The sequence below is a fragment of the Cardiocondyla obscurior genome, linkage group LG08 (genome assembly GCF_019399895.1).
Source record: "Cardiocondyla obscurior isolate alpha-2009 linkage group LG08, Cobs3.1, whole genome shotgun sequence".
Taxonomy (NCBI): Eukaryota; Metazoa; Arthropoda; class Insecta; order Hymenoptera; family Formicidae; genus Cardiocondyla; species Cardiocondyla obscurior.
The window spans coordinates 3,714,404-3,730,261 of NC_091871.1; the positions used below are offsets into that span (position 1 = coordinate 3,714,404).

Sequence of the window (15,858 nt, forward strand, 5' to 3'; positions counted from 1 at the left end):
TCGACAATATATCATTACAATGTTCTATTATGCCGAAACGGAATTTGAATCCAAGACAATATTAGCGGAAACCTCGAGGCGTCTAATAACTATTGTTCGGGGGATATCCACCTAGCAGTTTATTAACTCGAGGACGAATGCGGCGGCTGCATTCGACGGAGGTACGAGTAAGGCGCAGGGTGCGTCGGGTGTCGGCAGAAGTAATGGGAACTTCGTATTACGTGCGTTTTTCAACAGGTGGTGTGAATACACCAGCGCGGAGATGCGATAAGTGCGGTATTGCAGACTGCAGGGAAAAAAAAAGAAAAAAAAACAACAACACGTTTAATTCAACGTCCGACTTCAAGCGCACCTCCGCGGATCATACAGCCATTATTTCTTATACGTATATAAATGCTAAGAGCGATTTTAAGAGACCAGCCAAAATTAAATTTATTTTCTTATCTTTAATTACGCCGGACGAATCGTAAGTTCCTTATCCGGAAATTACGTTTAAACGCGCGTCACGTCGTTGTAATTTATCTGAGAAAAGTGTCTCCTTTTCTTATATTACTTTTGCCGACATTGATACCCTGTAGATAATATCACAGCTCGACCGTGACATCGGTGGAAACCAATATTACAGCGAACCGTCCCGTTTTCGAAACGTTTTTTTATTTTTTTTTTTTTTGCCTGTCCGGCAACACGAATTCGAACACGCGCCCGTGCGCCACAGCTTTTCCGACATGATAAACGATGCGTTTAACGATCTGCGCGAAAACAGCCGCTTTTATGGAGTTAAAGTAGCCCCGTTCAGGTGCGCGTCGTCGTAGTTACGCCGCGGGGATGTTGACAAATGGACGGTACAGCTGGCTTCTTCCTCGGGATTTCGATAAATTAAACATGCCGGGAGAAGACGCGATTTGTAAAATGTCGCCGCGGGATGCCGGGCGACAACGTAGCTCGGCGAGACATCGCGACATTTTTCTTCACTATTCCTTCGTATTTGTTGGCGTAAAGACACACATGGAACGCACAACCCGCCTAGGCACGTTCGCACGCAGCTTCCTTAGATGCAAAATATTAACTCCGGATGCGACAATAGCACAGTATTTTTTTTTCTAATACGCGACGCGGTATTTAGTTGCGAGAATTTTAGTACGCGATTTTGAATGTAACATCACGAACGGAATGACGTATTCAGAACCAATACGCACGCTCTAAGATTTATTGCTATCCCGCGGTTTCAGTAATCGAAATATCGCGGAACTGTCATCCTTTTCACGTTCCCTTTTCGTGAGCCATCGATGAACGAGGTTGATCGAGAAAATACCGCCGGCCAATTAAGTAACGTGATAGGGTTTGCTAAACGAACTGTGACCCGAAAACAGGTCACTGACACATTAATTCTAGTGTCCGCGTACGTTAACGAGCGCCGACGCCTACCGTCCATCCGTCTGTCTATCTGTCTTCCGAAAGAAAAATTAAAAGCGCGAATCAGCCGCGGTAATTTCCGGTAATTCAGGCGCGACGACCACTTTGACGCTGTTCGCCTTGTCTTAGATTGTTTTAAGCAGCACACATTCGTCAAATGGACGTCTAAATTGACAACTCTATTCTTTGCACGTAGCAAAAGATAACAACGGTACTAAGACTTAGTACGATGGCTAATACGTTAACTATTGCATTAGTTCATTACATATAAATATTGCAAAATATTACAAAGCCTAGCAATAGTTATTGTAGAATTTCTTGATTTAAAAAAATAATACCGCAATAAAAAGAAATCGTGGCGACTTGTATCACCGTTTTCCGTACAGGTTTAATTTCGAAACTTTATTCGGCGCACGTAACAAAGGATAAATCGACGGTTTTTAAGGCTTATTACGATAGCTTATTACATTAAATTACATCGCATTATATTAATGCGATAAGAAAAGGTCTTTACGCACACAAAAAACACGGAATGTATAGACAAAACAATTATTGCATTATTTAATTTTGATAATATTTCTGTTCAGTTTTAATCAAAATCAAGAAATATAAAATTCGACAATTTTAAATATTATTTTAATAATATTTTTATATTAATTGCAGTATAATTTTTCGATAAATTCACGTTGTAACGTTATTTGAAATTTAATTAAATGCTTCTTTATCTTGGCAATGTAGACGTTTGTTGTGCTTGATTTATACACGTGTTTATTCGGCTGAGCCCGGCCGCACAAGAGGGTGGTTTCGAGTAAACGAAAGCGAGGGGTAGATCGTACTGGACCGACTCCCCCGATTCGCGAAGGAATCGTGAAACCCGATGAAACCTAACCGGGCTCTCCGTGACTGTTACTGACGGACGAAAGACGGCAAGGAATCGTAATTTAAATGGAAAGATGCAATTTCGTTTTAATGCGACGGTTCCAACGTAAAAGTTTTACGAGTTTCCACGACGCGTCGGGGGTACCGCGGGTAGAAAGCTCGACTTTCATTCGCGCGGCATTAGCCAATTTCCGGGCGATTCTTGCGACTTTCATACTCCAACGAGCGTGTACCGCGAGCTTTAATAAACTTTAGGGAAGAAAAGAAACTGAGGGAGAGAACTTTTCCTTCGCAATTAAAGTGACTGCCCGGCTCTATGGGGCGAAGCGCTTAGAGATGGTTTCTACGAGATGGTCGCGGAATGTGAAATCTAGGTCGGTTGGTAACAAAGGCATCGGCCGAAGGGGTTGAAACCATCCTTCTTGTCCACCGCTTGGTTATCATCGACCAAAGGGGATGCGTTACCAGCAAGCCCGCCGAGCTTATCGGCGGCCGAAAGCTCGGAGGTCGGTATGAGAAAGCAGAGGTTGATAAAGTTACCTCGGTTAAAGCACATTCGTCGTATATTAGTTGAGGATAATTCAGAAATAATTACTAAAATAATTATCCAATTTTACTCACGTTAATATAATTTTGTAACAAAGTATTAATGTCATATAGTTTATTAAAAGAATACGTGGAGTAAGCAGAATTTGGTTAATGTTTCTCAAAGAAATTTTCTCGCGGCCACACTCGTGTCCAGAGCGTACGAGCTGTTTTCTATCCAATTTGTGATTATACCAGAATGACAGAAGAAGCGTCGACATCTAATTGTGCTCAAAAAAAAATTTCGCGGAGCGGTACGGTAAATACGAACGTTAATTGATTTCAATGGACGATAAAAGCCCGTAACGGTAGACGAGGACGCAACCGACAACGCAGCCAGTCGTACAAAAACAGGAAATCAATGGAGATTGGCAAAAAAAAAGCGTATCCCGTTTCGATTGCCCGGATTCGCGGATCTCAATCGAGTTTTCGCACCGAAGTAAAACACGAAAGGTAGTAAACCGCGCGTTTATGAAGTGACGACTTCATAACGATTCAATGGAATACATGCTACTTTAAAAGTGGCATTTAATTAGAGAGCGGAGAATTACGATGGTGGCGTTAACATTTTACGTGACTAGGAACGCAACGAGCAAGAATTCACCAGGATATCAAATGCACGACGAGTGCGAAACGATAGAAATGGCTAAGAATCCCGTAATAGATTCTGAAGAGTGATTTAATCCCATTTCCGTCGTTCCGCGCGACGGTCTCACGGTGGCGGAAGGAAAAATTCCACCGCGGTGACGGAATATTCAAGGAAGTTGCGAGAATGATTAAATGAATGGTGAGCAACATTCGCTGACTGTTCCGGATTTAAGAAATTAAGTTAACTCGGTCTTAGGACATTTGCTCTTATTTTTTTCTCTGTCCGATTATCCTTCTTAACTCGACCTCCCCCCCTTTTTTTTTATTGCAGGTTACTCCGCGGCGGCGCTCCTCGCGATTCTTTTCTGCATCCCTTTCGCCCTGAGGGTGCTCATCCACAAAGAAACCGGGGGATGGAGCAGCTGGCTCCAGGCTTTCTACCACGCTCATCTCGAGCTCTTCCTTGGAAACGGCTGCCTGGGTACGATTCGTTATACATGCAACGAAATTTTGCGAAACGAGTCGCGAAATCGCGCCTACATCTTTGCTCGTCGCGCGTTTGTTGTATTTTCAAGAATATCTTCGCTTTTAAAAAGAAACAATTAATCTTCGCGGTAGAAAAGGGAGTAATTTATTTACAACTTATCTATATTATCTGCTCTCCGCGCGGTTTCCGGGAAATAAACGCAAAAGCTCTCTCGTTACGGAACTTCTCTCGCTCGCGACGGAAAACTTTTGCTCCTTCTCGTATCTTGCTCTCATAAGTCACCACGATTATAGCGAAGTTCGCCCTCACGCGGCACCGAGGACGAAAATTAGAGAAAACGAGAACGGAAGGAGGAAAGGAACGTCGAGCCGTTAAATATGTCTATAGCAGACCGAAACGTGTTGCGAAAATTCGTTCGATCGACGCCGCGGATATAGCGTGTGGAAACGCACAGGTGCCTACGTGACAAAGAGAGCTTTTAAGGCCGGCTCGTCGTAGCACTATATTCGAGAGATATAGAGGTTAATTGTATGCATAGGGGTTGGAGTAATGATGCTTCTGGCATTGACAGTGGAGCGTTACGTAAGCGTCTGTCATCCCGGACAACACACGCGACCACTCTGCGGACCACCTCACCTAACAGTGGTGCTCATCCCGCTCGCTACATTTCTCGTTTATCTGCCGAGTGTATTTCGAGGTGAAATTACGACCTGCTTCCTGACACCTAGCGGTCCTCTAATCTACCAGAGGAGGGACAATCAGTCGTTTCTCGAGTCGTGGTACTATCAGGTAAATTATTTTTTTTTTTTTTCCTTTTTTGTCTTACTCGCAAAGTTGCTTTTTCTTCTAACAATAACTTTGACACTTAAAGCTGACGTTAACTAAATGTGACGTTACTAATTCGTCTGTTAATTCATGAACTACTTATCATATCATCAATGCTAATTGTGTACAGTGCCGCTGATTCAAATTTACAAAAATGTTAAATCCAAGATGAGATCTGACATTTAAATTAAGGTCAGGATTTCTGGAACGGCATATTAAGTTATATTCTGTTTGTATGCGCGGGCTTAAAATGCTTTACACCGTATTTAACCGCAAATTCTAATTTTACCGACTCCCCGTGACGCAAGTGTGTATTTCAGGTGTACAAGGTGGTGTTGGAGGTTGTTTTTAAAGTGGCGCCGACGTTCCTGCTCGCGGGATTTAATCTGAGAATAATGATAGTGTACAGAAGGTCCTGCGAGCGCCGCCGAAGAATGACCTTATCGAGAACTGTTAGCAGCGACGAGGATCCCAGAACTTTCGCCGAAGAACGGAGGCTCATCCTGCTCTTAGGCAGTACCAGCATCCTCTTCCTAGTCTGCGTCAGTCCTATGGTTATCTTAAACGTCACACTCAGCGAAAGCAATCTTAACCATTATCCTTACCAGGTAAGGAGATGCGCTCTGAATATTATCGCTTCATATTGTTTTCCCAATTCGAAATGATGATTGCCGTCGGAATACCTACTCGCGGTTGCTCGATGTAAATTAACCATATGTAGATTTGAGTTTCAAAATAAAGGTTAATTAATTAACAAAAATAACCGCGCTGTAGTTCTAACTTGTTTTCCAGTCTCGATGTTTTTTTTTTTTTTTTTTTTTTTTACGCAAAAGCGTTGGATCAGAATTTTTTTCCCCCCTCGTCTTACGTCGTTCGCTAAACGATGTAAATATCCCGGCGTATTCTTCCGCATTCAACACACGACTTCGTCAATTATTAACCTGACCATTAATTCAGCGCGTTCGGTTGCAGGTGTTCCGGGCGCTGGCCAATCTACTGGAAGTGATCAATTACTCGATCACGTTTTACATTTATTGCCTCTTTTCCGAAGACTTCCGAAACACTCTGATTCGCACATTGCAGTGGCCGTGGGTCAAGAGCGATCAGGGCGGGAGGAACCTGCCTATGAAACGTTCCCCGATAGCGAGACCGACAACTACGACGACGACGACCCCGCCGACTACCACAATTGCGACCCCCGGACATCTGGCTCGTGCCAGTGTTTAACACGGATTTTTTACAATCGATTCTGGCGTCAACCGCTCGGTCGCCAAGCGGAGAGACAAAAAAGACTCGAATCTAGCGCGGAACTGACGCACCGTGCAACTGTAAACGTCGAAACAGTTAGAGTGTAAAAGTAAAAAAAAAAAAAAAACTTTCCGCAAAAAACCATACGAAATGATACACGAACACGTTGTAAGATATTTGTATTTGCGCGCACTAGCCTAAATGGCGGTAACGATAAGTCGATGAAAAATTTTACGCGACGATTAAGCAGCCGTTTCTCTCCCGCGATAATTGCGACGAGAAGAATGTCGATTTGATGCGCTTTTTGCGAGTAACGTTTTCCCTATTCTTACGAGTCGATTCGCGAAGAAATATTCCAACAATGTATATACTCCGTACGCCGGCGAACTCCGGAAATAGTTGCAGAGCACCGGGAACGGCCACATCTGCGAAACATTCCTGTGTACTAAACGCGGCTTAAAGCCGGGGGCGTGTCTACGCGGTCGCTACTGTTGAATCTGAACGTTTGACCATTCCGGGAGAGCCAAATCGACCGGCCTGATTAAACGGCCGATATCCGATTAATCTCGCCCGCCGTCGGGATGCTCACTCGGCGCTCACGTGAAAACGCTCGTGAACGCAGAGCTCCGCGAAACACCATTGGAGGCGCATAAAGACGGGAAATACAGTGTAAGCCGTTGCTGGGGCGGCCCCTTAGGACTCTTTCGCGCTCCGAAGTGCAAGCTGGAAAAGTTTCTAACGTCGTCGAGGGAAGTTTGCGCGAAAGAGGCAGCGAGGATGGAGAGGGACGCCGGGAGGAAAGAAGCTAAGGTCGCCGCATTGCGTCCGTGTGCACTGCGACGCGAAGAGTTCATCAGAGCTCGCGCGGAGGAGACGGGACGACAGGACTTGTGCATCGTAGTCGCGAGCCGATCCCGCTTGAAAATTAAACGAAGAACGCTTCAAGGGGGACAAGGAGGAGCGGAAGAAGACGAGAAACGGTGAAATCGAGACGTGTCAAGTACCTGATCATTCAAGGGAATCCTTCCCGGGGAAATCTGCGACAGTGCCCGCGATAGGATCGAAGAAGAGACTTCTCGTTAACGTTTGGACTGTTTTAGAACAACGAGCAACGTCAAGAAGTATTTCACCGCGTGATGAATCATCGTGATTTATTTCCGCGCGAGTGCTGTATAATTAAACGCGCACCGAGCGCCGGCGAGAATCACGTGTATCGTCTTGATTGTGTTATCGGCATTAATCTTTTACGCCGCGATATATTCTTGCCGTCGATAAGCCACGTTCGATTAGATCTAAGCAGTTTATGTATGGCTCTTGGTAACGCTTTCCCGGCCCCTTCCCTCCTCTCCCGAGAGACGAGAATTCAATTTCGCAACAAGAAGGTTCGCGTATTGAAAGAACGTAGGGAGCGTGCAGCGATGCGAGCGGGTATGCGATACGAGCAGGCCGCCGCGCCCTGGCCTCGTCTTTTGAATCTAACGAAAGGACCGCTGCTGGCAACGATAATAATATTCCATCGAACTTCCTCCGAAATAAACCACTACCCGCTGGTTGCATCGCGTTGCGAAAATAGATGCTGCACCACTCGAGAGAGCGAGTGGCGTTCTCTCCCCCGGGGAATCGATAATTAAATTCGTCGCAACGGTTCCGTCCGCGTTCGCGGTTCGATGGTAATATTATTGCGCTTATTTGCATACGTAAATCCCAACAAAGAATATTTCGCAACACGTATCTCTCTTCGGGACGCGGCGTCTACGCGTGGCAGATCCGGCGAAGTTGCGCGAACGTAGATATAAATTCGAAGAAACGTCTACTCTATTTTCTCGGAATCTTCGGCGTCTTTCCTCTCGTTCCTATTACGCGAACGGACCGTAAGAGCTGTAGAGTACGTATAATTTACTGAAAAATTGAGAGACATCGACCAAGGGTATACTTAATCCCTTCCTTACGTTACGTATTTTAATCCGCCTTATTCTCCGGAAGAAAAATCCACCGACTTCCGCGACGCGCCGAGTCGTTATTTTCCTCGAGCGGTTTAGCGCTTTTTTTTTTCTTTTTTTTTTCCACGACCTGTAAAAATATCCACGAAGGTACTCCAGCCGACGCGCGTCACGTCGAATGCGACAGCGGCGGCTCGCTGTCGAACCAGATGACGAGTACGTGACGAGCGATCGTCCGTCCGGTGTACATACCTACTCTCGCGGAGGAACTCGCGCAAACAGGCCGCGTCCAATTCGTTCCTCCCGATCGATTTTTGCGTCATGCGTCAGCCCGTGAAATTTTGATATTTACCGCGCGGATCGATGAGCCTACTCGCGTGCGAAGGCCTCGCGGGGATGTAACACGCGCGTTCTTGCGATATAGAGGCGCCGATTAAGCGCGACGGACAGCGGAAGCCCGAAGGGAGAGAATCTCCGGCGGGGGATGGTTTCCGTTCCGTTGCGGGAAACCCGTTTCTAGCACGTCGGAGAGCGCGGGCGAGCCCCAGGAAAGTGCAATCGGGATTTTCGCCAGAGTTAAGTGGAGGCGGCGACCAAAACCCCCCTCCCCCCCTTTCACCGTCGGTACACCGCTATTTAGAAATAATTTAGACTAGTAGCGCACGGAGGCTCTCTCTCGTTTCGACTGCTATAAATACGTCCGGACTGGACGTTACACACGATAATACGTGTACGGCGAAATGTATGTCCCGCCCGCCGTTTTGAGGGATAATTTAAACGCGTGCGTGCACACCCTTCTCGGGAATAACAGTGAAATACACCGCGGTGGAAAGAGCTGTATCACGGAAGTGGACGTGCTGTATGTCATAATAAAGTTTCGAAATAAATAAGCGTCTGAAATATTTACCGCCGACGATCCCCGTAGATGTAACCTTAATATTTCCTCTCCGTAAGGAGAAGAAAAAAGAGAGGAGATATTTCTCCGGAGTATCCAAAGAATAAAATCGCTTCGGTGGCAATGCTCCACGCGATAAAGTGGAAACCGCTCACTTTGCCGGCAGCGGCTTAGCGACGCCTCTATAGTATTTTTTTATACAAACCGCGGCACGTGGTGACGTGATAAATTTCGCCGGGTAATTTACACCGCTTATTTTTCGGAAAAGAAAGACCCTCGGCTCTCTCGCAGCCTCTCAACCCCGCAGCCTTCTTCGGTTTGAACTTGTCCCGTGAGTTATTTGATTATTTTTCTTTTTTTCTCGCATCGCCGTTGCGCAACGAATCTTCTTATTGTTAGATCGAGAAGGCGACTCTGTTTCTACCGTGCTCTATGATTTAAACGCCAGGGTCTCGACGAATATCGCGATACCGCGTCGTAGAGTCTTACGATTGTCGACATCAAAAATAAAAAATCAATTTGTCGGGGCCGGTTTTGTGAGCTTGTCAACACCGCGGTTACCGCAAGATGCGGGACCCACATTCCGGTACCGCGGGTAAAAAAAAAAGTTGCGGCGCGACTTGGCGCACGACGCATCGGGTTCCGGAATTTTTAGGCGAAATGGTACCGGTCGCCGGTGGATGGGGTCACCCATGCTGGGGGCGCTCTTTGGGTGGGCGTCGCTGGGTCGATACAGGGTGGCTTCGTTCGCCGTCGAAGGCACCACGGGGTGAACGGGCACCCCGTCTATCCTTCCGCATGCCTCTTCGCCGATGATTACTGGAATATTCGCGCGATTCAGCTGACGAATTAACTCATCCCTCAAAAGCGTTTATTCATTGTTCGCTGAAGAAGGTATCAATCAGGCGCACGCTAGGTGTTCGTCGCGTTTATTAATTATCTTTCTCTTACGAAACGCCGGTATAGAGTTCCTTTATGCAGATAAAAGCTATCGCGTCCTTTAAAACGACTCTGATAAGATCACGAAGGCGGAACTGTTTGTCACTTTAATTTGTCAAGTTAAAGCTCGCGGTGTCTGAATAAAATACAAACGCACGGTGAAATTCGGGAAATATTTCGATAGCTAATAGCGCAAGTTATTCGGAGAGCGCCAATCAAACGGAATCCTATTAATATCCTGTATTTGAATACAATTAATTATTTGCGTCCCCTTTATAATTAAATGCAGACATTCGTTGCCCCCGATCGGGAATATTTATTTCACGTATACGCAAATACACTTGATTTAATAATACGGTTAACTACGGCCCGTGCGCTTATCGGTGAAATAACGCCGCTTAAAGCTGCGAGACGCGTCTCGCGAATAAATTGGCGATCAGATTCGAAACCCCGGCTATCAGATGGTCCGCTAGATAAAGAGGAACGAAATATTAATAACTGTGCATAGAATATGCATAGAATCACCGGAATGAATATAAAACGCGCGCACGACCGGCGGAGTTACGTGTAACGTAATTCGATTGAGCCGCCCCGATATCGCATAATGTAACGCGCGGCCGGTGGGGCCAAACGTCCAATAATTATTGTTGAAAATTTATTAGGGTGTAAATGGAACCGCGCACCACGCACGGGGTGGACCAGAGCACCCTGCTTATATCGGAGCGCCCACAGCGCGGCGCGAAATTGGCGGTCGTGCAAATTACTCGCGTGTACTTCTCAACCCGTAATTAATGACTCTTCCGCTCGGCTGAGCCTCTAACGAAGCCGTTTTCGCTCGTACGCGTTTGCGACGCTCGCGATGAAGAAGCCCGGACGAGAGAACACCCGACCGGAAATAGACCGATAAATCGGAGATTCGGGATCGACCAAATACCGCCATTCTATCCTCGTCCTAATTACCACACGTTGTGAAGACCCGTATGTTAACGAGCGATTGTCCCAAAGCTTACAGATCGCAAATGAGATGCATTTACGTGTCTCGGAATTACGTATCAGAGACGGAATCAAACGGCATCGAACGTGATATGTTGATCGCGCTTCGTCGACGGGCAACTGAAAGGGATCGAGGTAGGTAAATGGATTAATTATTACCAAAAAAAAAAAAAAAAAAAAAAAACGTTTGATTAAAAGTCTGTGTTCGACGTTCTCTTGAAAAATTCGTAATCTGACGATTAACATTGCGGGATAAAGCTTATTTAAATTCTGACGTCTCGCTTCCGAAACGCGGAAGGAAATTAAATAAAGTATAAATCAAAAAAGGTTTTATCTTGCTGTAAAGCGGTTTCTCGAGAAGCGTGGATAATAATGCAAATAACTGAATTAGTTTGACCAAGCATCGGCCACGCGTGGGTGATTTTAGAGCTGATTCTCCTGAAATTCAAGTTCCTCGGACATGTTTGAAAAGAGCGCTCCACCGCCGTTTGTCTCTCGCTTCGTAGCACGAGGACCAGGCAAACATGGTCAAACAAAGGACCGAACAGACTGCGTAATTCTCGTTAAGACCTTAGTTCGACCACGTATAGCAAGACGAAGATAGTTAACTGAGTTCTAGTGGAGGCAATTTACCTCGCAATTAACGCAGCTATCGCTAAAGTAAACCGCCGCAGACACGAAGCGGCCCCCCTGCGAGAGAACCAGCTGGCTCGAAAAAAATAGACCCGACGTCGAAGTGACTCGATTTCGCGGAAACGCGAAAAACTCCTGGCCGCCTGAAAGATCAAATTTTCCTTCGGAAGTAGTTAAACGTATTTTTGAACGACGGGCTAATTTGATTTTCGAACTTCCGTAATTGCCCCACTTCCCAAGTGAAAATTGATTCTCACCGTAACCTGATAATTAGCTAGCTAATTCGTAGTTTATCTCGTGACTGTCTAGCAAAACTGTCCAGTACTGAGCCAGAAATGTAACACTCAAAACGTACTAGGTATTGAATAATTATTGCTAGTTAATAACGAGCTAGAAAAAGCTAGATATCTAAACGTTTTTCGCCGCGTACTATTCTACTGTTGTGTGCTGACTTTACGCAACAATCGACTGTCGAGTTCGCTGGATCTACCGACAGCCACGGTAGTGTGAGTACGTGCGTGTGTTTACATCGGCCGGCAGATCTTCGCGTTTCGAGTTCGCAAGGTGGAGGACGCGCGGTGGCGGACGGCAAGGACCGGTTTGCCAGGTGAATTCGGCAGTCGAGCGAGAATTGCGTAAGGTTAGAACAAAACAGTAAACAAGTACGCGGCGAAAAAAAAGATATCTATTTACAAACACAGTTCGCGCTGGACAGTGACTAGACGACCGATACTAGACAGATTTTCTTTCTTTTTTTTACGAATGACAAGTTTATTTTCCACTCGGGTTGTTACAGAAATATTCAATAACTGCGACTTTGCTCCCTATTTAAACTCCGTTTTACAAGACAGGAAAATGCCTGGAAATGGAAATAACAAAAAAAAAAAAAAGAAAAAAAGGGATAATAAAATGGAAAATTCAAAACAAGTGCGTAAATCCGAGCGATGCATCGCGCATACAAATATTCAGATTGGATATGGCTGGTGCCGCAATTCCAACGGCTTCCAGGTGCGTTTTAGCGCAGATTCCATTTTCCGCTCGGAACACTCCCTTGATATGAGCTCATATCGTCGCCTGTCTCGGTTGCAAATAGAATCATATATTCCTACGAGGAACGAGAGTCACGTTTCCCCGCGATTTATTTCTTCGACGAATCGAGCAGTTCTTATCGCAATTTTTGCGCGATACTCGGTCACGGCGGCACTTGCCAAAATACGAACGAGATTTTCCTCAAGATTTCTTCATCGCCTCGTACACGGAAAATCCTGTTACACATGCCAGAATTTTACATTTCTTTTAGCCTCGTGTGAAAAAGGATGACCGAGATTGATATATATATCTCAAGAAAAAGCTCCGCGAATGCGCTTCATTAAATAAAATATGCGAAAGCGGTATCGTAAACAAATGAAGAATTACAAAATATTACAATTGCAAAACAGCTGTATAAACCCACGTTTAATCTTTAAAAAATGTAATTATATTACTCTGCATGTAATCATCAAATTCGTAATTTAACGGTAACATTTACTAACTACATATTTCAAAAGACGAAGAACACTGTTATCTCAGAAAGAAGGTTAGAAATTCATGTATGAATACTTGCGATTATTCATAAGATAACACTTTCTCAAGCTTTCACGCTTCCATCCTTTTTCTCGTTAGCATTCACCCATCCTACGTGCGAACGGTCGAAGATACGACTTTAATTTCGCGAAGCGCAGCGGAGAGAAGCCCTATTTCCCAAGAGATGCATTTCACCCTCTTCTTAAATCTTAATAAACCGACGACGACTAGCCATCAAAGACGCATTAAATAAATAAAAACGACGTGTATCGAGTAACCAAAAGAAAAAAAGAAAAAGGCTTTCGACGCGAACAAATTGTCGGCGGGGTAATATAAAAATTAATCTAGCGTAAAGCGGCGACTCGCGCGGCATTCGCCACGGATGTGAAAATATCATTTTCATGGTGCTGCATCAATTACGAGGAGCGTGTTCGCTTTATCAACGTAGCTAGCTGCCGGAGCTGCAAGACCGGGGGACCCGCGCCGATGGCTGAAGTTGAGGAATCGTCCCGAAGAGAAAACGGAGCGGCCACTCACTGCGGGCGAGACGGCAAGCGGCAATTATTCATTGGGGTCGCGATGGCCGTAAACAGTTTGACGAATTGGCCTCCGCGCCCGGCGCTACTGGAATGTATCTGTTATCGTCGGCGACATCGTTGTTGATCGCGGCTCCGTTTTCACGCGAAAAAGGCTCATCGACGTTTTTCTACCGAGGACTCGGCCCCAGCGGCCGGAGGACTGCTGACGTGCTCCACTTTCGTTCGCGCATTGTTCGTTAACGTACGACGTACGCCGCAATCGAACACTTTTGTCATTACTGCGGGAGGAGAACTGCCGTGTTTTCCAGAGACCGATACCGGTGCTCACGATGACGACTTTTACGGCTAGTCGATAATGGCAGGATCAAATCAAATTGCCGCGGCGCTTTAGCGACAGTCAGCGAAAAACTACGCAAGTTTCGAACGAGGATCTGGCTAAGCTATTATCACTGGAAGATAATTAGACGTTGCCGAGAATTAATTACCGTGGCGTACTCGATTGATTGTGATCACGAAAAAAAAAAAAGAAACTTAAAACTGGAAAAATATTACAGAAGAACGGCTCATGTTTTAAGTTTTTGTTATACGCGATGTAACAATTATATTGTATGACCGGCATAATGTAAGCGGCTCCTCGAACACCGTCGCGAATAAAAGTGGAGGTTGAAATAAACCGTTTTGTCATCGAACCAACGAGTCAACGCGTTTCTTTTATTCATGGATCTGGCAACGAGTCCGCGTCGATTTGGATCTATCGCGTCGAAATTCATCGCGCAGCCCTCGGCGAACTGTTGCGAAAATCCGCCCCGTCGACGAGATACACCGCACGAGAATCAGTATCTCTTTCGTCTTCCCTTAAGTTTCACCCGATCGAGAAATGTTGTTTCGCAAGCGCATCGGTTTTTCCGCGAACTCTACAAAATTATGGTGTTCTCGAGTGATTGATCTCGTCGCGATAAAATACCACGTGAAAAAAACTTTAGCGTTTAAAAATTTTACTTGCAACTCGTGTTCTTCCACCGCGCGTATCTTCGTTATTTTTATTTCCTCTCGAATGAAAATACTAATGGATCGTAGCACGATCGTTTCCATTAATCTTTCTCGACTGCTGGAAATATTTTATTAAATAGAATCTATTTGATAACGCAAGTGATTGATATGGTCATTGTAACGTGTTAATAGGAACAGCTTCACGCTTTGCTGTTCTTTATTTTATTTTATGCTTCCGACGATGTTAATATCATTACATGCGTAATATTAGGTAATATTACATGATATTACATAATTTTGAAAATACGAATATTAATGTATTCTAGTACGGCATCTGCTTTTCATATTTTTTCCCCCCTTTTTTTTGCTCTGATTTATCGAGAGAGGAAAAATTCCAAACGTAAAACGACGGACGTTCAAAGTGATATTTATTACAGTTCGTGATAAAGTTGGAAACAAGGGCGGGGACGATGCAATAAAAGACTATGATAAATAATAACGAAAAAAAAAGAAAAAACCAAGCCGAGTACTCTCCGTGACGAATACGAATATTCGACCGAGTTAATTTCATAATGGAACTTTACGAAGCGCGGCGGGGGCCGAAGTTACTCCCGAAAACTCCAAGGGCGCTAACAATATTTGTAAGACGAGAATTATAGTCAAATGGAAGTGAGGTGGTGAGGGCATTTTGCGCGCGGGATGAAAGGGGGGTGAAGTGGCAGAAACGGATCCGCGGAAAGAGACGGCGCGCGGAGAGGCGAGCGCGAGAAATCGAGGGAGGACTCGCGCGTGCAGCTGAGACGGAAAAATTTTTCTGCGGCAGGGGGGGAGGAGTGAGCTGGAAGCGGCGAGGGCGGACGGCGAGGTGGTTGGGAAAATCGGAAAAAGAGAGACAAGGGTGAAAACGACGCAGAACGCGATCGACCGAGACGACGAGAGCGTGGGACACGGCCGTGCGAGAGAGGGAGAGAACCGCGCGAGGAGGATCGAAGGTGGCGGAATCGGAGGAACCGCTGTGTGGAGGAAAGAACGGGAGGGTGGATAGTCGTGCGTCCTCCTCAGAGTTCGAGTGGCGCGTTTGCGCAATCGCGACCCCCCCGATACATCTCTACGTAATGTCATCGCCGAGCCAGTCTGACGCCAGGCGCCGCGACGCTATGACGTCACTGAATCGCGCTTCGCCGACGAACGTACCTCGCCTAGCGGTTGAGAACTCATGAATGAAATCCCATTTGCCACCGAATATTCGGATAGAGTACTCGCGAGGGAACGCGACCACGAGCACAGGTTCGCACGAAGACGCGCGAGACCGCGCGGGGTCCGTGTGAACACCAGGGGGAC

At 45.8% G+C, this 15,858-nt stretch overlaps 2 protein-coding genes across 2 annotated transcripts in view; both read left to right on the top strand.

Moving 5' to 3' along the window:
* LOC139105106 (probable G-protein coupled receptor B0563.6) overlaps nt 1-9,039 on the top strand; it is a 33,059-nt gene extending 24,020 nt beyond the window's left edge. The window contains exons 3-6 of the mRNA XM_070661009.1: nt 3,797-3,946; nt 4,491-4,741; nt 5,098-5,385; nt 5,750-9,039. Of these exons, the coding sequence (XP_070517110.1) occupies nt 3,797-3,946; nt 4,491-4,741; nt 5,098-5,385; nt 5,750-6,004 (944 nt within the window). The 3' untranslated portion in view covers nt 6,005-9,039. The remainder of the gene's footprint in view (nt 1-3,796; nt 3,947-4,490; nt 4,742-5,097; nt 5,386-5,749) is intronic.
* A 6,615-nt stretch (nt 9,040-15,654) lies between these two features.
* LOC139105097 (frequenin-2) overlaps nt 15,655-15,858 on the top strand; it is a 43,975-nt gene continuing 43,771 nt past the window's right edge. The window contains exon 1 of the mRNA XM_070660996.1: nt 15,655-15,804. The gene's annotated coding sequence lies outside the window, so the exon portion shown is untranslated. The remainder of the gene's footprint in view (nt 15,805-15,858) is intronic.